The sequence below is a fragment of the Gymnoscopelus microlampas genome (genome assembly GCF_963454915.1).
Source record: "Gymnoscopelus microlampas genome assembly, chromosome: 5".
Taxonomy (NCBI): Eukaryota; Metazoa; Chordata; class Actinopteri; order Myctophiformes; family Myctophidae; genus Gymnoscopelus; species Gymnoscopelus microlampas.
Genome location: NC_139942.1, coordinates 27,833,950 through 27,857,899, shown reverse-complemented (window position 1 = coordinate 27,857,899; position 23,950 = coordinate 27,833,950). Strand labels below are relative to the sequence as shown.

At 41.9% G+C, this 23,950-nt stretch overlaps 1 protein-coding gene across 7 annotated transcripts in view; it reads left to right on the top strand.

Moving 5' to 3' along the window:
• The window catches only part of kcnn1a (potassium intermediate/small conductance calcium-activated channel, subfamily N, member 1a), a 67,051-nt gene extending 45,364 nt beyond the window's left edge, over positions 1–21,687 (top strand). For 6 of the 7 annotated variants that reach the window (XM_084056377.1, XM_084056376.1, XM_084056378.1 and 3 more), the window contains 5 exons: positions 6,972–7,113; positions 7,765–7,875; positions 8,916–9,043; positions 14,580–14,649; positions 17,289–21,687. In XM_084056377.1, coding sequence (XP_083912503.1) covers positions 6,972–7,113; positions 7,765–7,875; positions 8,916–9,043; positions 14,580–14,649; positions 17,289–17,594 — 757 coding nt within the window. In that variant the 3' untranslated portion in view covers positions 17,595–21,687. Of the gene's footprint in view, positions 1–6,971; positions 7,114–7,764; positions 7,878–8,915; positions 9,044–14,579; positions 14,650–17,288 lie in introns of those variants that run through there. The other variant, XR_014600722.1, reaches the window with a different exon arrangement.
• Positions 21,688–23,950: the final 2,263 nt, after the last annotated feature.

Below are 23,950 nucleotides of genomic sequence, written 5' to 3'. Positions count from 1 at the left end.
TCTCTCTCTCTCTCTCTCTCTCTCTCTCTCTCTCTCTCTCTCGCTATCTGTTACTCTGAAACAAAACACTTTGTTTTCAAGGAGATGTGAGACTGCCGTTTCTCACCTCGTCCCCTCCACTGAGGGACCTTTAGGCCAGTAACAGACAAGCTTTGGGAAAGTTTAGGAGACTTTCCCTCACTGCAACTTCAGATTATCTGGCTCGAGTTACTGGTCAAGTACGCAGATGTCCAGTGGGTGACATCCACAGTGTTATGTGTCATTAATAGCCACCAGATACAAACACCCCCACAGGCAAAGTGCTGCGTGCACGCACGCACACACACAGACACAAAAACAGACACACACACACACACACACACACACACACACACACACACACACACACACACACACACACACGTACGCACACACGCACGCACGTACATACGCACGCACACACACACACCACTGCAACTTGAACTTTAAGCACACCAAAGACAAGTGCGTTGTTTGCATGAAATATTCAAGTGGATTTTACGACTGCAATTTCCAAGCGAAGGCCGAACCCGAGATAACGTACTGGCAGCATAGTGTGTTGTGCACAAGTACATGCACTCTCTTGAATGAATTGTATGTAGCGAGCGCATGCAGTGGAGGAATCACAAGGCTACCAGTGATACTTGCTTGAAAGTCTCCTACAGCTTCATGTGATTTCCTCATTTCAACCTATTGCCCTCTAAAATGTGGATTATATTGTTACTCAATTATATTACACACTAATTGTCTTTGAATAAGGATTAGAAGAAATAAGGGAATTGAGTGTATTCATGTACACCTGGTAACTATCACAGCCTTTGTCCATCAACAAATCAAATTTCCATAACAGAGAAATATGATTGTGCTTTTATTTTACCCACGTTATGATATATATACTAGCAGGAGATTAACAAGGTTTGGTGTTTGCTCAAAGACAGGAGGAAGAAGTTTACAGTAAAAAAAAAAAGAAGAGATTTTTCAATTGTTTTCCTTGGCTTTTTATTCTTTTGGCTGTACCAAGACACCCAACACTTGCACCACATCATTTTTCATTCATTACATTTTTTTGTTTGGGCCATTGTAGATTGCACTATTAAAAGAAAGTGTTCTCAAACTCAAACTAGTGAAGGAATTCAAAACTCTCATATAGGTGCTGTTTTTATCCTAACCCTAACCCTAACCCAAATAGGGAAAGTTTGGAGAAAACAAATGTACTGTAATAAATGTTATTCCTTTGAAACACCAATCAAAGATTTCAGATATCTAATCTGTAGAATTAGAAAGTAGAAGTTTAGAACTTTACAACAAATAATAGAGGCTAAAAATAGAGACCAAAAAGAGAACAACCAACGCATGTCATTGTACAGCTTTTAAGTCATCTTGTAATGTACAGTGCCACATGAAGACAACATAAATGATAACAGTACAACCAATTTACTGTGCATTAAAGTGATACATTTACATGTGACTATCAGAGTGCATTATCTGTTCCACAGAGTTAAAGCTGCAATCTGGAACTTATTTTAATGAATAAAACATGTTTTTAACCAAAAACATACTACACCTGTATAAGGTGTAGTATGTTATTATAATACAACTAGTACATCCGCAGTGGTTGAAGGTGGTCTCCCTATTCCTCCGAGACATTTAGACCCTGGTGTTGGGTAGGACTAATAGGCTGGGTAAGTAATACTGCCTGGAGCTCATATATCTGAGTATTACACCTGAGCAAACGGCGATGTCACCTGGAAGAGTTTTGAGACACTCTCTTATAACGGTGTAACGGCTACAAGGATTCTATCATGTTGGCTTCAGAAATTGTACTGCTGCTGCTTGCTTTACATTTTGGCTGCGCTTGTGAAAACACTATTAGGTTTGCAGTTTTTTTAATTAGGTCCTCATCGGCTGGAATTTAATCCTATCGACTCATGTTTACTGCAGCTAACACCCTCCCCAAGGAGCATCCTGACATATTTGTCCCCAAGTATATACATCTTCTTAGCCAAATTCTTTTAAATCAACAAGACTTACGCCAGTCGGAAAATCTTTTAATTTGTTCTTGTCAATGTGAAATAGAGTGAAGTGGAGCTGGGGCAGAGGGAGTGCTGTTTACGCTGATGATATATATATACGTTGGCTATGTGCTGCTGAAAGTTAATCTATAGTTTTTTAATCTGACATCCCATGTGCGGATGCTGTAAGGCATTAAATCTGCTGGGCTGTAATGGATGGCCCGCGCATGAAATCAGAAAGAGATGAAGAAGAAAACAGATGTGAACGGTTCTACTTTATTTCCAGACGAAACTGAGTTACGTGCTTCCAGTGATGAATCTGTTTAGTGTGCATGAGTTTATGTCAGTGTGTCCAACATGACAATTATTTATGTACTTTAGCGTCAATGTAACAGTGGAACAGTAACAATAATACCAACAGTGTCCGTTGAAAGGAAATCATGCTTTTCAGTGTTCTGTATTAGTTTTAGAGTTAGTCAAGTTTGATGTAAATGAGGGATGTCATTTTGAAACATCTACTGCAGTGGTTCTCAAACCTTTTTAATTTCAAGGACCCCCATAACTTTCAAAGTTAGAACCCCCTCAATGAACCCTGGGGGTCCCCAGACCCCACTTTGAGAACCACTGATCTACTGTTTCAAAAGTATCTCTGATATGAAGGTATAATGATTACTGAGAGATGATTTTGAGTCAACATTTTCATTCTCAAAATGGATATAAAAGTGGTTTTATATTGCAATATATATATATATTGCAGTTGTAGGGGTGAGCATGGACACATAGATCCACTCGCAATCCTGATGTAGCGCGCAAGTGTGTGTGTGTGTGTGTGTGTGAGTGTGTGTCTGTGCGCGCGCGTGCATGTGTGCACTTGTATTACTATACATGTGAGGGCAAATGTCCCCACAAATATAGTAGAATCTGATAAATAGTAGATCCACAACCTTGCAACAAATTGTGAGCTTGTAGACCTACTATTTTCTGTGCGTGACATCAGCGCGCAATTAAGTATAACTCAGACTTTACGATTGGGGTTAGAAATGGTTAAAATAAATGTTGATGTCCTTACAAGTATAGTAATACCAACGTGTGTGTGTGTGTGTGTGTGTGTGTGTGTGTGTGTGTGTGTGTGTGTGTGTGTGTGCGTGCGTGCGTGCGTGCGTGCGTGCGTGCGTGCGTGCGTGCGTGCGTGCGTGCGTGCGTGCGATACACAGGTAAAACCCTCAGTGTTCATTTATCCATTTGTAACTCTGAAAGAGTATAAATGGAACCATTCCATTTATACTATCTCAGAGTGAAATGAACACTCAGAATTTTACTGTGTAGATAGATAGATAGATAGATAGATAGATAGATAGGAGGAGGGGGTGTTTGATCTGATTCCCCGCTCTTATTGGTCTCTCCAGTCATTGTTTAGGTACTGTCATCTACTGCCACTGTACTGTATGTCCCCAGGACTCACCATCTGTCTCCAGTGTGAGCTCATCCCCACACAGCGAGAGCCAGATCAAAAACGCCAGCGGAGATGGCCAGAGTTAAAAGACCCGGGATGAGTTTAAGAGGGGGTAAAGACAAGCCTCAAAGTCATATAGCATCTTCATCCCATCGGTGTTAACCTGCTCCCGGAAAGTGGATAATGTAGTGGCAGGGCCGCAAGGCTGATTCAATTATGGGTTGTTGTTGTTGTTGTTATTATTATCATTATTGTTTTTATACATCCTGAGCTTTTGCTGATTTGTATGTGCTGTATTTTGATGCTAAATCCTCTGCCCTCTCTTATGGCTCTTTATTTATATCTGTACACAGATGCAAAGTCCTCATTGTTAATTTAAACCTAAGAGTGTAAAAATGTACTCGGTAAGAAAGTCAGTAAGTTAGTAAATTGACTCAAATGGGTCAGTTCCATTTTTGCATTTTAAATGAACACTGAGGATTCTACTGTGTATGTGTCTGCAGTAACAACCGAATTTCGCCATGGAGATCATTCCTATCTTATCTTATCTTATGTGGCATATGCGAATGTACTTTAGCTCCTGCTTTGTGTTGGGTGATCATTTTGTTAGACCTTTGCCAGTTTAGTTGACTGAAAACTGGGTGCAGCTGTGTTGTAAACTGTGGGAACTAGGCTATACTCCACCCTACGCTAAAATATACTGTTCACCCTACACCAGAACACATGTCTTGCTTGGCAGTAGTGTTGCCCATATAATGGATAATAGTTTGTTGTCTGAACACTTTGAGATGGGAGATGTGTTTTGCAAGCTTTCACTGTGGAGTAACCGTCAGCCAGGGAGATCTCAAAAAGGGTGGGAGATATAGATGTACACTAGACAATGTCCTTCTTGTCCTGGACTAGGTTTAAAGTGGTGCCAGCTCTTCTCCATGCTATTCCAAAACGTATATACACAGTATATTGAGAGCTTCAAACTACTGATGACCTTTCGATCAGTGCCCCGACCTCTGTCTCTGTCCCTAAATGCTACAGACATTTGTTTTAACAAGACACATTTCCATGGATTCTCACAGAAGGGATTTTGGGAAATATTTATGCTATTGTCATATCCTCCCTTCAAAAGAACAATTATAACACCAGAGGAGTCCATTAATTGTAAGATGCTAAATGCTGGCATATTTCTAATTTAATAAAATTAACACATACAGAACTTCTAGAAATTTCTGTTCTGTCATAGTCTGTCTGCAAGGCATGACTCACGTCTCTGCCTACTTTGATGACAAGCTGAATGAAATTAACATATTAGTCAGTTGTCATTACAATATTTAGCCAGCTGATCAAGTTTAGCCCTCCCGGCAGCTATCAAAGGGCAGCTGTTGGCGTGTTAAGATGCAGGTAAAAGAGACAGGGGTGTCAAATTCAATGATGCTCTTCCGTCATTTTGTTACTCATCCGATCCTACCCCCCCATTTACAAATGAAAGCCTGTCCCAGAAGACATACGGTTCCTATCTGCTTGGCAATACTGCCATATTTGTCGGAGGTGATTTTCATTTCGAAATGGACCCCAGGTTTTCCCATAGCTCCGCTGCTCTCAATATACTGGCTTTTTAGCATGCAGGATGCAGACATCTTATTTCTTCCTGCATGGTATTATATCGATTGCTTCTCTGCATGTCATTTAAGAGGCTTGAATACCACAGAGCACACACATGCTGTTTTTTTTTTTCATTCTGAGGGGGGAAAAGTGCTAAGAGGGACTGACTCCCCCTGACTTTGAGCATGAGTAGAGAGTTGAGAGTGGGAGCTTTGAAGTGCTGAAGGCATGGTTAGTTCTTTTTGGATATCTGATGTCAATGAACTGTCTTGGAGGAGGAAGATGACAGTCCTTTTTATGAAAAGGAAAAAAAGTTGATGGTCTGGCCCCAGGTGCTTAAAAGTGTACGTGTGCTGCACTAATTAGAGGCGATTGTTCTGACCATTTTGATTCCATGCTGGGCCACTGCTGTGCCGACTTCAGTCATTAGCAATTAATGATCAGACTCACAAGAAGCCACTTCAGAAGAGCCTCTACAGACAAGCCCAGAAATGCAACTGTTTCCCCTTTCAAAGCTGATACTGTTCTTACTGGTACAGTAGGCGGGTGTACTGAATGGCTCATATTGCTCGAGTAAACGCTACTCATTAGATTTTAACTAATGAGTATGTTCTCTCCTCCTAGACAGCTCATTGAGAAGACGAGTGAAGTTGAATAGAGGGGGGCAAGGCAACTGTGCCTATGTGCTGGACCCTTCACACTGCAAAGGGATGGGAATGTCATCATCAGTATTGATTTTTGCAGTGTTTCTTTTTTTAGAGATCTATCTCTGTATATGCACTGATGTGCTTTGGACTGATAATCAAGCATGGCTGTTAGCTACTTTCAGCAAACAACATGTTTGAAGTGATGATGTGCATAACCAAACCTTTTAATCGGTAATGCAAACTTTTTTGGGAGGAATATTTGTTGCAAAATGGGACTGATAGAACAATTATTACTATTTAATGTCACAGTATGCATTTTTTTGGATGTATTAATATCAAATTTCTTGGGTGGTCACACATAGAGTAAATCTGCAATTTTGTGTTTTGTCAAGTCACTGTCATTCTGATCATGTTTTTTTTTCTTTCTCTCTGCTAATGAATAGTAAATGTAAGTGATATGGCTTCATACTGGTTATATATGCCACTTCTTACAAAAATGGTTGATTTCAATTGACAGACACTAACATCAACAGAAATCTCAACTGTTTCTGTTCAGGAGATTTTTTTTTGTATCAAAATAAAGAGTTACTTTGTGATATATAAAAATAAACGTTTTTCTTTAACCCACTAAAGTCGTTTTTAGTACCAACATGCCATTTTTTATTTCTCCACCCATCAAATGTGTACATCCATACGCCACTCAAAGAGCAGTGACTTCAAAGGGAAGGGAAAATTGGAATGCGTGATAGTACCCTCCGCAATTCCATCCAAGACTTCATGAAAGCATCCCCTTTTGCAATCCCATGAGCATACGTTTCACTTCTTTTACTGCACCATTTTTCAGTCCCCAGAATGGATTGGGTTGCTTATCTTTAGTTCGCGTGCTATGAAGGCATGGCAACACAGGTCAACACCCCACAACCCCTCCCTGCATCACGTTGTCTTCCATCACCCCTAACTACCACACAGTCAAATCCTGAGTGTTAATTTAACGTTGAAAGTGTAAAAAAAAAAAAAAAGGGTCCCTCCCAGGTATGTTTTTACACTTACAGGGTTAAGCTAACACTCAGGACTTTACTGTGCACCAACGCTAACCCCACACTCACCTCCACCTCAAACCCTCCCTCCACTGTTTGGTTCGCACAAAGCTCTGCTCCATTCTCCAAGCATGCTCAGGTTCCAGTGACAGTGTCTAGTTTCATTGATTGGGTATCTCCCTCTTCTTCTTTATCTTCATTACCCCAGGTATCATGATAAACAGGAAGTGACCAGTAACTTCCTGGGAGCCATGTGGCTCATCTCGATTACCTTCCTCTCCATTGGCTATGGGGATATGGTACCTCACACGTACTGTGGGAAAGGCGTGTGTCTACTTACAGGGATTATGGTAGGTTCAAATCCGTCTCCCTCATCAGAGATGCGCCTCTTACATTTTCACTAATGAGATTGCTCAGTTTATTGCTGTCCGAAGTGTCATATGTTGTAAGAAGAGCATTTATGTGACACTGACGGAACACCCGTCTCAACAGTGTGGCCTCTTTTCCACAGCCAAACTTTTTGCAACCTCTTGCTCCTTCATATTGTTGCTGCCAGGTGGAAACCTGTCCAAAAACTGGACAGCTATGTCCAAAACTGAGTGTTGCTCGGCTTGTAGATCGGCTATTTTTGCTACTTTTGTGTGACACTGTACTATGACGAAGTAGGGCATTCATTTGCGAAAATGAATGCCCTAATTTAAAATATGGAGATATGAGGTTTCTGCCCAACTTCAACGATATATTGTATTTTTTATGTATATTTTTGAGACCCTTTTGTGTAAATATATTTCATAAATATTGTCATTATTAACAGTAATTCACCGACCTCACAAATCCCTTGTATGTGCAAACATACCCTGCTTAAGTAATTCAGATTCTGACTCACAGGCTCAATTATCTGATCATTTATAGTAATGTCACCTCACAATAGTCAACATAAAATGACACAGTTTTGTCGTAAGAATGTGCGATGAATGATGACATTGTCTTTATTGTGATAGGGTGCTGGCTGCACTGCACTGGTGGTGGCGGTTGTAGCCAGGAAGCTGGAGTTGACCAAGGCGGAGAAGCATGTCCACAACTTCATGATGGACACACAACTCTGCAAACGAGTGAGTCAGAGTGTTTTTTACCCCCTGTGAAATAACTCTGAATTTTCCTTAAATGTTATTGGAATATACTGAGCACAGTGAGCAGGCGTGGCTGACCCTGTTAACAGTTAATTCAGACAAAGATTTATTGAGGTATGAATGGCAGTTTATCTAAAGAGTTGATTTAGGTCCCTTTAGGCTCTGAATTTGCCAGCAGACAACTTAAGAATAACTTAGGAAATGGGAGAGCAGCAGACGCGTCGCTAGGTCTCTACTGCGCGCGCGTGCATGTGCCGTTTTTTGTTACTTTATTTCGGTTTTAGGGTTACGTTAGGGTGATAGATATATAATTCAAAAATAAAATTAAAAAAAAAAACTTTTTTTTCTTTTTTTTTCTTGGTGGCTTTGGATAAAACATTGGTGGCTATAGCCACCGAAGCCCCCGCCTAACGACGCCACTGGAGAGCAGGGAGTGACTATAGTAAAATGAAATAATCTAGAATCAGAGCTTGCAGGTTGGATGCTGTTGTGGAGGAGGGAGTAATGAAATGCAGGAATGGTAAACAACAGATAGGCAGACAGTTGGAACTTGTTGCAATCTGAGTGGTGGAGCAGCAGCAGCATGCAGTAGGTGGAGTCATGCAACTGTACTTTCACACAAGTGGCAAAGTGATGACCGACACTTGTTGAGCTGGCCTCAACTTTTTTCAGCACTTCAATGACACGGTGAAGCATTAAACAATCATATGTTTTTGTTTCACCATTTACTAATAACTGTTAACCAGTTGTGCTATTTAACCCTGCCCTTTTCACATTATGTCTATTTAATGTCTATTTACGGTCTATTTAAGCTCTGAGGTGCGTTTGAGCTTAAATAGACCGCCTTATTGTAGGCCGGCATTGGATGTGTGTTGCTGTGATAAGTGTGTATCCCACCGTTCCCACGTCTTGCACCGCAACTCGAGTGCCTGAACTACCTTGCCGGTCTGGAACCATTTAAAATGTATTTTTCTACTATCATTTTTTTTTAACATTCTCTCCTGTCCATCCTCGACTTGCAGGTAAAGAACACAGCTGCCAATGTACTCAGGGAAACATGGCTCATCTACAAACACACCAAGTTGGTGAAAAAGATAGATCACGCCAAGGTGCGGAAACACCAGCGCAAGTTTCTACAAGCCATTCACCAGTGAGTACTGAATTGCATTGACTGGATGAAATGCGCCCTACAGTGAAAAGGTTGACAGGCAGAAATACTGAAATACACCAACTGACCATCAAGGGCACGCCCTTGGCATGTGAACAAATTATATTGTGAAAGTTCAAAAGTACTTGTTCCTAGATGTTTTATTCATTCCTTGTCTTTAATGTTGTTTGTGGTACAAAACATATAGATGGTGTTTTCCCAGTTGTATTGCAATGACACTAAGAGTAAATGTATGTTAACTGTACATGTGAATATTCCGTAGCATCATAAGTAGTGTTTGTTACAATGTCCTTCCCTAGTGTTCCTGTGATTGTTATATGCATACACATGTGCAAACACACACACACACACACACACACACACACACACACACACACACACACACACACACACTGTAGGGATGGGGCTCGAGAACCGAGTCTATCTTGGAATCAATTCCGAAATGATTGCGGATCGTAAATCAATAAGGTTTTGGCTGATCAATTCTCTTATAGATTATTGAAGGACCTGATGTGACATCATGGCCCGAGAGACAATAGTCATGTCATTTAAATCAAATCACTGGCACAAACATTATGTCATTGAAATAATGCGTTTGACTTCTGTTGAATTGCTGCTAACTACCCGTAAAAACAAGGAACATGCATGCACATACTGTATCGCTTCAATGTTGCGCATCAGTTGAAGCTTACATGCTCTACCTTTGTTTGTCTGCGGAAAGTAGCTCATTAAGACCGGGAAAGCATCTGTGTCATTTTAGATTTTTTTAGCCATTATTTTATACTACAAGCTCATTGTGCGGCACTATACGCGCTATACGCTTGTACTGTATATCTGCTATTTTTGAATAGCCAAAGAAATCTTAAAATTACACCGATGCTTTCCCGGTCTTAATGGGTTAAATGAAAGTGATAGAGTGCCCTAGATTATCACCAATTTGCCAACAACAATCAATAATGGAGAAGTATCGATAGTGAGATCGAAAAGGACTCGAATTGATAAGCAGGATCGATAAGGGGATCGGAATCAATAAATCCTTACACATGCGTGGGCGCGTATACACACAGCGGCATGCATGCGCTCACACACCGGCGCTGTCGGGGCAGAAGCCTCTTATCTCCATATTTTAACTTTTGGGGTTTTATCGTAAATTAACGTCCTACTTGATTGTACTACAGTTAGATCCTCCAGAAGAATGGGATTATGCGATCGCAGAATTTACCGCATTATCAGCAAAATGGCGCATAATTATGCGGGGGTAACGATTTTTTAAAAAGGCCGCATCGCATCTCATAATATGCGCATCGCATCGCATAATATGCGCTTTGCAACGCATATTTCGAAATTTTTCACATATGTCGCATTTTTCGCAACTTTTCGCATGTCGCATATTGCCGCATATTTCGCAACTTTTCACATATTTCGCTGTTTTTCGCAACTTTTTGTATATCGCATATTCTGCATATTGCCGCATATTGCCGCATATTTCACAACTTTCCGCATATTTCGCAATTTCACCGCATAAAATTGCAAAAAAAAGCTGCATATTTCATTGCAAAAGCAAGGGTTTTAGCCCGCATAATCAAGAGTTTTAGCCCGCATAATCAAGAGTTTTAGCCCGCATAATCAAGGATTTTTGCCCGTTTTTTTCTGGAGGGTCTAACTACAGCGTCACACAAAAGCATCAAAAGTAGCAGATCGACAAACTCGAAACACGGATCTTGTTGATCTGCTACCTTTGCTATGTTTGAATTTGAATCCTGAAAAGTAACAGTTTTGAACATGACCCAACAGAGACGACATACAAAACCCCATTCATTTGCAGGCTCATGCCTGGAGAATGTACACACACAATGTGTGCAATCACACAAATATTAAATGCACGCACACACACCAAGGTTATAATAGTTTTGGATTTTTCATTTTTGTTTAGTTCTAGTTTGTTTTGACAGTTTTTTTCCCTTCTAATTCAGTTAGTTTTAATTTTGTGTCAAGAGCTAGTTTTTATTAGTTTTTATTTTTGAAATGCTAATAGTTATTAGTTTTAGTGTTAGTTTTAGTTTTTTATACCTTTGGGGTGCAGGATTGGGCCAGAGTAAGTATTATGTAATAAAAACAGTGGTGCCAACAGGTGGTTTAAAGCTGGTACAGCGAAATAAATAGATTAAGATTTCGTATCATCCCAAAAAGCATATAAATAAAACGACAAAAACAAAATCTTAGGGCATTTTGTCTATCTCAGTTTCAGTTAGTTATCGTTATTTCGATAGTTTAGTTAACTATAATAACCTTGAGACACACACACACACACACACACACACACACACACACACACACACACACACACACACACACACACACACACACACACACACACACACAAGCTGTCCTCGGTCTAAACTACAGTGTACTGTCACAGTCCCTCCTAAACCTCCCCACCCCTCTCTCCCTCCACCCCAGCCCCTATACCCTGTGCTTACAGTGAGAGGTTGTAATGGTTTGACTCGTTTCGTGAATGTCGTGGGTTTAAAACTCTGTACCTTGTGTTCTGTCTTTGTTTTGCTCTATCACCGCAGAGCTCAGAAGTAAGTTGAGTCTTCTATGTATCCTACTCCTCCTCCTCCTCCTCCTACTGTCTCCTCGACATCCTCCTCCTCTCTCAAATCCTCCTCCTCCTCTCTCCATGTCTACGTTTGACATGCATGAAAAAAAAAGAATGTTTGTTATGAGAAATGCTGGATGCTGAATGTTTTTTAGTTTTTTTTTGGTTTGAATATTTCTGTGTTTCCATTTTGAACCTCACCCTCCCCATAACCCTTGAGTGGAATGATACACGTGCACACACACACACACACACACACACACACACACACACACACACACACACACACACACACACACACACACACACACACACACACACACACACACACACACACACACACACACACACACACACACACACACACACACACACACACACGCTCATCTACATCTTTTTTTGCCACTGACATTTGATGTGTTTTGATATACAGTATAGGGGGTTGGGGCTTGAGGGTTGTACAGGTGGGGCTTGTCGGCCTGGCCAGTGGTTCATATTCCATCTGTGGCAGTGGTTCTCAAAGTGGGGTCCGGGGACCCCCAGGGTTCCTTTAGGGGGCTTCCAAAAGGGACCCTTACTGTTCTGTAACTCTGAGAGTTACAGAACCTTATGGGTCCATTTGGTTCCATTTGTACACTCTCAGAGTTATGGGGGGTCCTTGAAATCAAAACGTTTGATAACCACTGATCTATGGAGTCGCCATGTGTATGATGTTTCCCATGATTAATATAGCTGCTCTGGAGGCTATATTAACCCATCTTCGACAGAACCCATCCTCTACACCTGATGTTGTTGTGATGATGTCTACGCTCGCTCACGCACAGCACAAAAACACACATTGTGCTGTACTGTATTGAAATGCTTGATTTATATGTTTTGGGGGTGTTTTTGTTTTTATGATCTTTTTATCTTTTGACTGACATCTAATCTCAGAGAAGACAATTATGGCAGCTTCAGATTTCATTTAAAGCAGGATCATCCTCCCATCTTACACAGGGTTCGATTAGCAGGGGGGGAACGGGGGTCCATGTCTTCTGATATCACCCCTCTGGATATTCAATTTAGCGTTGGTGGGAATATGTTTTATACCTGCTTCTGGACAGACTGAATTAATTATGCATATTCATGTTGGTATTTCTGTTTCATAATATCTCAATTTAATTTAAAAGCGTGTTTTAATTCAAAGCATTAATTTATTAATTAAATGATTTGTCGTGTAAAGAAATATATAGCTCACATGGCTTATGTTTAACAAAATGTCTCTCCCCCCCACCCTCTGTTTCTTTTTAGAAATCGAACCCTGCATTCATGTAACACTAACAGGTCACTCATTAGAGAACTGCTTAACCACTCAAACCCTCTATTCTAAACAGACCTGAGTTGACTCTGTACTTGGTCTGCTCTTGTTTCCTTCTACAACAAATCTCTCCCCCAGAAATAACAGATCTACAAGCTGAGCTTGTAGATCGGCTATTTATGCCGAATGTTCCCCCCCAGAATTCGGGGGTGCTGGGGTTCAAAAGGTTAAAGCCTCCCATCCCTCAATGGTACCTAAGGCATAGCAAAGCCGCAACAAACAGGATGGAGGTGATAAACAGCTCTCCAGGGAGGCACCGCCTAAAGCAAGCGGTCTCACTCTGCCGCGATCCGTTGATTTACACATTAATGAATGCCCTTGAGTGTCATTCTGGCTCATAATTAAGGGAGATTCTTCCTAGGCCGCTATTCCCATACCTGTGTGATGACACCACTAGTGACACAGCACATGCATGAATGATAGCGGTTCTTGGGATGCTAGAAACATATTTTATTATACAGAAGACATGGCTTTTAAGGCATTCACAATATACATGTCAGGTATAGTGATATACTGGCGATTTGACATAAATTATAGTAGAATCACAGTTTTTATCTGAAGCAATCTTCACTCTGCGTCCTTTATCCATGCTTACGCTCACCAATGCACACACACACACACACACACACACACACACACACACACACATACTTACAGTACACAATTCCCTACAATACACAAGTCCCTGACTCACAATTCACTGCAAGTGCATGCTTACTGAAAGGCTAGTGTGTGTATCCTACCAATGATCTGTGGGTGTGTGTGTGTGTGTGTGTGTGTGTGTGTGTGTGTGTGTGTGTGTGTGTGTGTGTGCGCGCGCACTCGCGCATGTGTTCGTGTGTGTGTGAGCGAGCGAGCGCGTGTGTAAGAGAGAGAGAGACACGTGAAAGCACTGAGGCAGGGCATGTCATTTTCTCAACAAAAAAAAAGTCTGTTTTCTCTCCATCTTGGGTGGAAAGGGGTTGGTTATATTTTGGCATCTGTCACAGATTTTGTTAGTCTCGTACAGAAGCGTATTGCGTTCTTTCTAGATATTTCTCACGTGATTGCGAGGTCTTTTTCTCTAAATCAGCAAATTCCGTTGCCCCCCTCCCCCATTATAGCATATTCTTGTTTCTTACTCTAACAATTAAAGATCATGCAAGAAAAACCTTTCATCGTGTGGCTTTGAGGATGTCTGTATTATGAGGAAAAAGATCGCGTGAGAACCTGGAAAATATCTTGTTATTACAAGCAAAAGATCATAACGCCGTAGAAATGCATCCCTCCAGAATCAACGTAATACACTTCAGTATATTTGCATGTTTTGGTTGGTATTGCATTGACCAAGACTGGGAATGCTTGATATATACTGTATGTATAAACATATGTATATATTTATTATGCATGCAGGCTGCTCTTTCTCTGTATTTCTTCTCAACCAATGAGAGAGCCTTCCTGATAAAACATGTGTTGTCTTCTGTCTGCCCCCTCCGTGAACCTCCAAAACACCCTCTTCTCCTCCTATCTGTCCATTTTCTCCCTCCTCTCTCCTCTTTTCTCATCGGATTCCTGTCCAGACTGCGCAGTGTGAAGATGGAACAGAGAAAACTCAATGATCAGGCCAACACCTTGGTGGACCTGGCTAAGGTGAGGCTACCATCACTTGCTACACATCTGTCGTCCTTGTGCGTCACGCATTGAGCTGATTGACGTGGGCATGACACCCTGGGCCTAGGCTGATATTGTAGGTTGTTTTCCTGTACTGTACATGTTAAAAACTGCAGAAGGGTATAAACATGGCAGGCTTATGGTAAGCAACACAGCTGTAGTTAATAAAAGAGGTGTAGTTAGAGGCTGAAGAGCCAGAAGACATGCATGCACTTGGGTTTGATCCTGAGGATGAGATCAAAGCATGAATCTACACAATTTACGGGCCTACGCTGAAAAAGTCCCCTGAATATAAATGAATCAGTGCCTGCGTGTGAGAGGTGAACCCTGTGCACCACTTCACTGGCCTGCGCTGCTGGAACCAGCTGACCTAGCTGAGTGGGGGGAGGAGGGGGGGGGGGGGGGGGTGGTCAGCTTCAGCTATGGTTTCAAAGGGGAGCGAAAGGCTCCTGATCATTTGATGTAGGTGGCATTTGCACTCCAGCTGCCTATTTTAAAATGTTCTAAGGCTGCCTCCTTTAATGTGTGTTTACTTGCCCTTCCTCTGCTGGCTGGTCAGATCTGTGCGTACTGTGTACACCCAACAGCAGTCTAACCTCAAACTGCTTCATATAGTAGTGTAGTGTACCACCAATGTCCACCATGCACCCCTTTGAGTTCTTCGAAATGCCATGGCATAGGAAATAGGATTTCATTTGAATTGGAGAGGTGAATTCTTTAAAGCACTGTAGTATGCAACACGTGAATGTAAGGTTCCATTCTATTGTAAAACTCGGGATTCGAACCCGGGTCTCCCGCACGGGAAGGGACACTGAAGCCAAACCGTTGAAGGGGAATCCCCTTGGGCCGGGGCAGATGTTAGGCTTTTGGTCTTCGGGCAGAGGCTCTGAGCCACTCTGCTGCACTATGCGATAAAGCAGAAAGACGTAAAGCCACTTAATGTTCATATTGTTCAACTCTTATATGTACACAACCATCAACCAGTCTTCTTCACAAGGGGTGTGTTAGATTTCCCCAGACATATCGGTAGGCAGAGATCTCTGAGCATCTGGCTACGCGAGACTGAGTTGCAGGCCACTCCATCAGTGAAGCATGCACTGAGTAGAGTACGTCTGTGAGGCTAGCTGTAGTTGGAGCTAATGACATGGCTATTTGATGTTAATGACCAATTAGAGTTTGAGTAAATGATCCTCCTTGTCATTTAGATCTGAGCTCCTCGTTTAATTAATCAGTGTTCTTCCTGACATGACATCATTCATGCTTTTCATTTAATACTGTACATGACATTATCGTAGCTATTTTAAACTGTTGGAACATGGCAAAAAAAGGTTTGCATGTTTCATTGCAGTACGGTATGTGTCAGTTATAACAATAGTAATATAATAATAAAAACAGTGTCTCACAGAAAAGAGGGTTTGGGGAGGGCTAGTCTCGCGTGGCCAGACTGTTGCCTCCCACAATTTTCAAATGTTTCCGGTCATATAGTCTGGGACTCGGAAGCTCTGATCATGATTAGAATATAAACCGGATGTGAAGCCTCCTCCCCACCTCCGTTTCGTCTTTACAGTCGCGCAAATTTATCCTAACTAGACCATACCCGGTCGACGCATCCGTGGGGGGATATGCGCACATGATCTGGCAACCCGGGAGGCAATTCGTCCCATAGCTGGGCAGCCCCGTAACCATGGCGACAGTAGTTTTACACTAAAACGCTAATAAGAAGCTGAGATTTGATGAAATTGAAAAACGGGCTTCACAGTTAAGTTCAGATGGTAATGGTCAATGGCTGTGTGCAAAATCAGAGCAATTGGTCCAGCCACTGAGGAGAACCGGGTACCTTCACCTACTCACTCACTCACTCACCACTACAGACGGACAGAGGTTACTAGAATTATAGTAGGATATAAATACAAATCATCTAAGTATATTTAGCTTGCTGCTTAGCATAAATGGAAATTAAAGAATAAAATGTAAAGATATTTTAAAATATATTTTCGAGAACGGAAGTGCCAGTTTCCTCTCTCGGATTTCGGGAGATGTAGTTCCAGACTCTATATAGCATTCAGAGATTGTGGAATAGTTGTCTGGCTACGCGAGACTAGGGGTGGGCCAACACAGGATCTCTTTAATGCAATGTCTGTGCCTTCTTGTTTGATACCCTACTTGAGAACTGTACTCCACTCTTATCATATCCCACAAGCTATTATTCAAGAGATTTGTGACAATTCCCGTGTCCAGCAGAGTTGTCAGCCCTACATGGAGGGCAGTGCATGATGTTATTACCTGAGTGACGAGGGAAGAGTAATTTAGACTATCCCAACAAGTTGTTTCAGGGAGGCATTCTTTGAACGTTGTGTGACTTTCAGTATGGTTTCATGGGAGTTGTTGTGAAATGGATTTGTTTTCAAGCATGTGGTAGGCACAGAGATTATTTCTGGTAAAATGCTCATGTGGACGCAGATCATTTTCATGTTCATTTTAAAATATTTAGTTAAAACGTTTTAGTGTGGATATAGCCTCATTAATTCACGTATATTCGCCCCATCTTCTCTGTCCACCTCTCTGATACGCCTCCACGCCACCCTCCCCACACGCACACGCACCATCTTCCTCATCAGACCCAGAACGTGATGTATGACCTGGTGTCGGAGCTGCAGGAGCGCAGTGAGGAGCTGGACAAGCGCATCGGCACGTTGGAGGACAAGCTGGACTCGGTGACGGGCAGCCTGCAGGCGCTGCCCTGCCTCATCTCCCAAGCCATAACCCAGCAGCAGCAGGAGTTCCTGGACGGCTTCGTGCACCGATTCCGGCCCGCCTCGCTAGGCTCGGAGCGCTCGGAACGTTCCGAGCGCTCGTGGACGTCCACCGCCCGCCGGCGGCGGTCGCCCTCCACGGCACCGCACACCTCCTCCGACAGCGGATAACCCTGGCAAACACGCCCCCCTTCTCCTCCCTCCCCCTCCTCAAAAGCCCCCCACACCTGTCATCTGCCATCTGAAATCACTCCTCCAGTGACTCTGTGTTTTGAGTCACACTGAACCCGTATCTTACTTATCCATGCCCTCATGCTCTCCCTCACACCCATCCCTGCCAACCCCCCTGACCCCCCCCCCCAATCGATCGCCAGACATCAAGTCCAAAACCCAATTATTCTGTGACTGCGTCTCTCAGCACAGAACTGAATCAGAGCTATACTCCAAAAGAACAAAGGAAGACTCAAAACAAGGAGAATCACCCACACACACACAAACATAATACATGCAATCCCCGCCCCTTCCTAAAACAAACAAAAAAAAGATAAAAAAGTGACTTTTAAAAAACCGAGATACAGTAGAGATATGGTTTATGTTTTAGCCATTGTATGGCTGTTCAAGTTAGCTTTTTTTGTAAAAGCCCTTGTATAGTTAAAACAAATGACTGAGTTCAGGGTCGCTGGGGTGAGAGCTGGCTATCACACCGGAGAGTCCTTAAACCAAGAGGGGGGGAGTTGGTTTACTTGCTGGCCCACTGCAGCCATGGAGGACAGAGGAGTCCAGCTTCCATCCGTCCATCTGTCCATCCGACCATCTGTTCGTTTGGCGAGGGGGAGCGAGTAAAAAAAAACGTTGGACTTCCCTTTCAAAAGACTAGTGTCATGGTTTCTTCCCCATACTGGCCAAGTGGTGACAGTTTCGAGAGAGCCACCGACAGCTCTGACATCAGCGCAGTGTTTGAAACGCACTGAAGGTGGGGATGGGAAAGTGTCACACTAAAGAAGAAGAAAAGGGGATGCACATGGCATTACTACTGAGTAGGAAAAATTTACACAAATGCCAACTTTAAGGTTTCAGTTTCCTTGTTCTTACCAAGGGAAAGTTGAGAGCGACTATCTTTTTTAGTTACATATTGACATGTGATTTTTCAGTGCCTGAATGTATAAATAGTAGAGGGTTATTTAATTACTAATTTCAGAGCAAGTTTTTTACGATGTTACCAGTCTGAATACAAGCATTGCATTCCTTTTTCAGATACATTCCTCTCCAAAAACTCAAAGAAAATGTCTTAATGTATTGCATAACATTGCCTCCATTACACAGTAACTCAATGTTTTGATTTTTCCCCTTTTCTATTTATACTAATACCTTAAAAATGAGAAAAGATCAGAGAGCGAGAGAGAGAAAGCGACAGAGATGACTTTAGAGAGAAATTAGTGGGTATCTTTGTGAGAAATAAATAGTTCACTTTTAGCTCAATGCTGCACACTCATACACAAAATAACAAATATTATGTAGTCTATCCTTTTTCACCACAAAATCAGAGCTTCCACTGGTCTTCAGATAATGGCATGGCTTGAGGTCTACTGGGATATTATTCCACACGGGCACAAGATAATAGCCGAACTGAGAAACCTACCCTACCCCTTTGCATGGTTCTGTGCAAAAATGATGATGGAGCAAAAATTCCTTTGGATGGCTTGATGATATATTTGATTTTTTTTAATTTTACAATGCTTACTTTTGTTGGTTTGTTTTCTTTTTTATTAGGATACCTAGGATTTCTAACGTTGCAGAATTTAGAGACCTGCAGTAATGTGATACTGTCCCTGTTTCAAAATTTCATATTTAAATAGAATCCTGAAAGAATATAAATAAAAGTGCTGAAGAAGCGTTGGTGGTTATAGAGCACTGAATTTGGTCCCTCAGTTAGCCAAACATTATAGGACATACATCGTACATTAGAGAACATTGGACTATGTGCTGTAGGTTAGAATGAAGAATCGTAAAAACTGGTAAAGAATCATAAGACATGCTCAGCGTAGAGTTGTGGTGATTAGATGTGAACATTTTTGTTTGAGGAGAAAATACGATTTTAGGATTCCCAAAGTTTTATCTCAATTTCCACAAGGAGCACGTGCAACTTGTGTTGCTGCAAGCAGGACGTAGCTGGATTAGCGTGTTAGCATGCTGTATAAAAGTTTGTATGGTAGATAGTCTGTCTGCATCTGAGTAAACCAAGGCCCCATTTGCCAAAATGATAGAAGGTCATCTTTATTCTACAGCCCAGTGGACACATGGATCTTAATTCTATGCTGCTTTTGGTTAACCACTTAAACCCACTTGGCTGATCAGGGTCCTCCAAATCTCTTAACCACAAATAGCCAATCTACGAGCTTGTAGATATGCGATTTTCACCGAATGTCCCCCCCCCCCCCCCCCCCCCGAATAGGGACGCTAGGGTTCATGTGGTTAAACTAAGTCAAAGCCTGTGAGATAAGCAGGTACTGTACCAGCACCCTCATGTTCTGTGCTGGCCAGAGAGAGCACTTAATCTAATAACACATTCAGGTTGCTCTGAATGGGACGTAATCAAGTATGAATCTTAGTTTTTTATAACTTGAGTTAATGAAGCATGAGTCTTCAATAACCCCTCACCCCCTCGCATCTCATCCCCCTCCAATTCACTCTAAGAGCTACGCTCCAATAGGCCTCTTCAATATGAAGGGACCTTATCACTCCATTACAGTCTCTGATCTCAGTTTCAATGAGTGTCCTTCAGTGAGTCAGGACTTTCGGACACGAGTGTAGGACTCAACGCTTGATTATGACCTCACTGCCCGTTCCAAGCGTATCTGATTCTGAGGTTACCACCTCTTCATTACTATGGCGATTTAGCCTCTTGTTTGTCATCTGTCATCATTAAGAACATTAAGAGCATTAATGATGTCCTCATCATGCCCATAGAAGATTCCCAAAGGGCCTGCAGCAAAGATATTTTAGTGGTTCCAGAGAGAAGGGAAAAGAAAGAAAAAAGCCAGGGAGCCTCCAGGTCATGCCCCGTGTTGCACTTAGTGTGTAATATTCTGTTACACCAGGAAACATCACAGATGCTTGAGTGTCTTCCCCAGAGAGAAGGGAGAGCACTGTCATTAAGGACTTCATCCTTCATCTATGAAACGAGAGGGAGAGGCAAAGAGAAAGAGAGATCAGGGGGGCAGTGGGAGAGGAAGATGGAGAGGGAAAGAGGGCAGCATAGAATGGGAAAAAGAGATGAGACAGATGTCCATTTTGGCCCATGGGGTTTGGAGAACATCAAGAGTGGGCGTCCCATGAATATGACCTCATTGTAGATGTCACAGAACAAACGGGACAACTGCTATGCCGCAGGGGGATACCCGGCCAGGCAAACACACAGCTTGTTATGCAGTAGGAAAACAATATGCAGTATGGAGAGGACATGAAGGTTTCTTAACCACTTTAACCCTGGCGTCCCTTTAATTGGGCAGGTCATTGTAGGCGAACATTTTCTGAACCCCCCCCAAAAGAAAAAAAATCTGCAATCTACAAGCTCACAGTGCGTACCGTTTAATTTGTTTTAGTTCCTTTTACATTTTTTGAACAGAGGGCTTAAGTGGTTAAACTTATTAGAAGAAGGTTTTTTATTTTTGTTCAACGCATTTTTTCCCTCTGATGGTTTAGGTTACTATTCCATTTTTTATCCTGTCATAGGTCACTCTCTTTTGTCTTTTCCCTCTTTTTGTCCAATCAACAACGAAGAACTGCCCAAATGCCATTCCAATGAATTTGATGGTGATCTGATTTGCTCCTTTATAAAAAAAAAAGAAAAAAGAATTACAGTCACACTTGATCGTATAGTGAAACGAGGGACATTCATGATAATATTCTGATGATGGTAGTCAAGTGAATAGAAGTCCATCCCACAAATGTTTTACTATCCAGAAGAGTAGGCTTTCCTCGTAGAGCAGGCATCAGAATGTACATCTACTAAACAAAAACAGAGTGGGGAAAAAAACCCAAAAACGTGAAAAAAATGTAAACCGTCATTGTTCTGTGTACACTGCCACATAAATACATAATGTACGTAGTAGCACTGGAATAAATCAACTTTTAATGGATGGCAAATGGGTTTTACATGGTATGTTTCTCTGTATGCTGTACGCTGTTCCTTCATTTTGCAGGTGAATTTTGTCCTAGCAAGGAGAGACATCAAGGTCAAATCATTAAAGACTATCTTCAGCTATGTATGGGCACAGCTCTCATCTTTTTTTGGTCTGAAATGGTGCACTTCTTCATATAACATGTGGCCTTTTCATTGTAGGCATTTTGTTCATGCTCTCAGTGAGAGCAACGTCTAGTAGTATGTGATCAAAAAGTAGGCGATTGTCTTCAAGGACACTTCAACAGGACTTTCCGTCAGTCACTCTAAACATTAAAACAGTGGTTTTAAAAGTGGGGGCTACTGGGAGCCCCCAGGGGGGGGCAATTAGAAAGGAGAGGGAAATTAGATATTATTTATATAAATTAAAATAATATTAATAAGATTGTTGGCATCCCTATTTTGGGCATGTCATTATTGTAAAAAAACACTAGCCATAGCCTCCGTCCAATAGTGTCGTCCTAACGCAATAACAAAAGCATTTTGTTAAATCTCATGAAATTATTAAGCTTGCTATTAAGAAAGCATCCACAGTACTGCCATGCATCCGATCAGACATTGTGAAACATTCCCCAATGTATTTTATTTATTTATTTATTTATTTATCCTCAGGGTAGTATAGCCAAGCTGAACTGAGATAACAGAGAGAGCTGATTCATTAGTCGCATGGTGGTGTTGCATGCTGGAAAATGTTCATGTCTCACAACCGATCGTGGTTGTGACATGTTGTGGGTACAACCGATGGGTAAAATGGTTACAACGGGTTATGCATAACTGGAGGAGCATGTGTCCCCGACGGGCATCGGCCTTGTTGATATTAAACATTATAAAAATGCAGCCGTCCATATGGACAAACAGCTGCTGAAACACTTACAGCCGGTCGTCCCTATTTTGGGCATGCCATTATAGGCAAAGAACTTGCCTTAAGAAAATAATCAAAAATTGCTAAATAGCAGATCTACAAGCTCACAAGGTGAACTGTGACAAGCAAAATACACTCATGCACATACTCGCACGCACGGACGCACGGACGCACGCACGCACGCACGCACGCACGCACGCACGCACACACACACACACACACACACACACACACACACACACACACACACACACACACACACACACACACACACACACACACACACACACACACACACACACACACACACACACACACACACACACACACACACACACACACACAGGGCAGAGCAGGCCACACCACACCCATTAATGTTCAAACCTTGCTTAACGAGCAGCTATTCATGTCCAAGTGTATAAATGATGCTCAGCGTGGTTAATTATCCACGGCCCAATCAGCTTGTGGCAGCAAGCCCATATCCCATAGGAGCAGCAGGTCACCCTGTAGTTGTTGCTACAGTACACAACCCTCCTACAGTACACAACCCTGCAGCAGCACAGCAGACAGTGGTTCACTCTTGAGGCACAGGGCTTCTTCTTCAAGTCCTCAATATCTTCTTTATCTTTTTCCTTGTATTTATATGTGTGTGTATTGATGTGTATATGTACAGTATGTGTACATATGTATGTATGTATACATACCGTATGTATATATGTATGTATGTATGTATGTATGTATGTATGTATGTATGTATGTATGTATGTATGTATGTAGAGAGAGAGCGACACGGACGGACGGACAGACTGACTGACTGTCTGTCTGTCTGTCTGACTGACTGACTGACTGATGGATTCTTTATTAGTCTGTCAAGGAAATTCCTACTGCACTATACAGTGATCAGGAACACAAAATACAAACACAGCAATACATGCCATCTAAGTAACATGTTGACTACTAACACACTTGACATACAACGTAACAGACAGACTAATATGTCACTGCGTCTAACAGCGTTTCACTTTCAGCATTCACCCTATAGGTTGTTATGGAGCAGAAACAACATTTAGAAGAACTGAGGTGTTTTTTCAAAAGTGCTCTACTTGAGGGGACAAATTATCTTGAATAAGACCGAATATGAAAATAGCAATAGCATCAAATGGCACAAATATCAACTGTATAATGGAGACCAGTGTGCACATTTACAGATGGTGAATTACTTTGTGCAGAGATCTGTTTTAATTCACCATGAATCCTATAGTGTTCCTGTTCTGGGCATGTCATAATAATAGGAGTAACAGGCAGAAATAGGTGAACATTTGGTGAAAATAGCAAATCGCTCTGCGACGCGTTGTGAGCTTGTTGATCAGCTATTTTCAGCGAAAGCTTTCCCCACAATAACAGAAAACGGAAAATATACTAGTATAGAGCCCTGGCCATATGGGGTTTAAGTGGTTAAGTGGTTACATTTGTCTGGATTCTGGA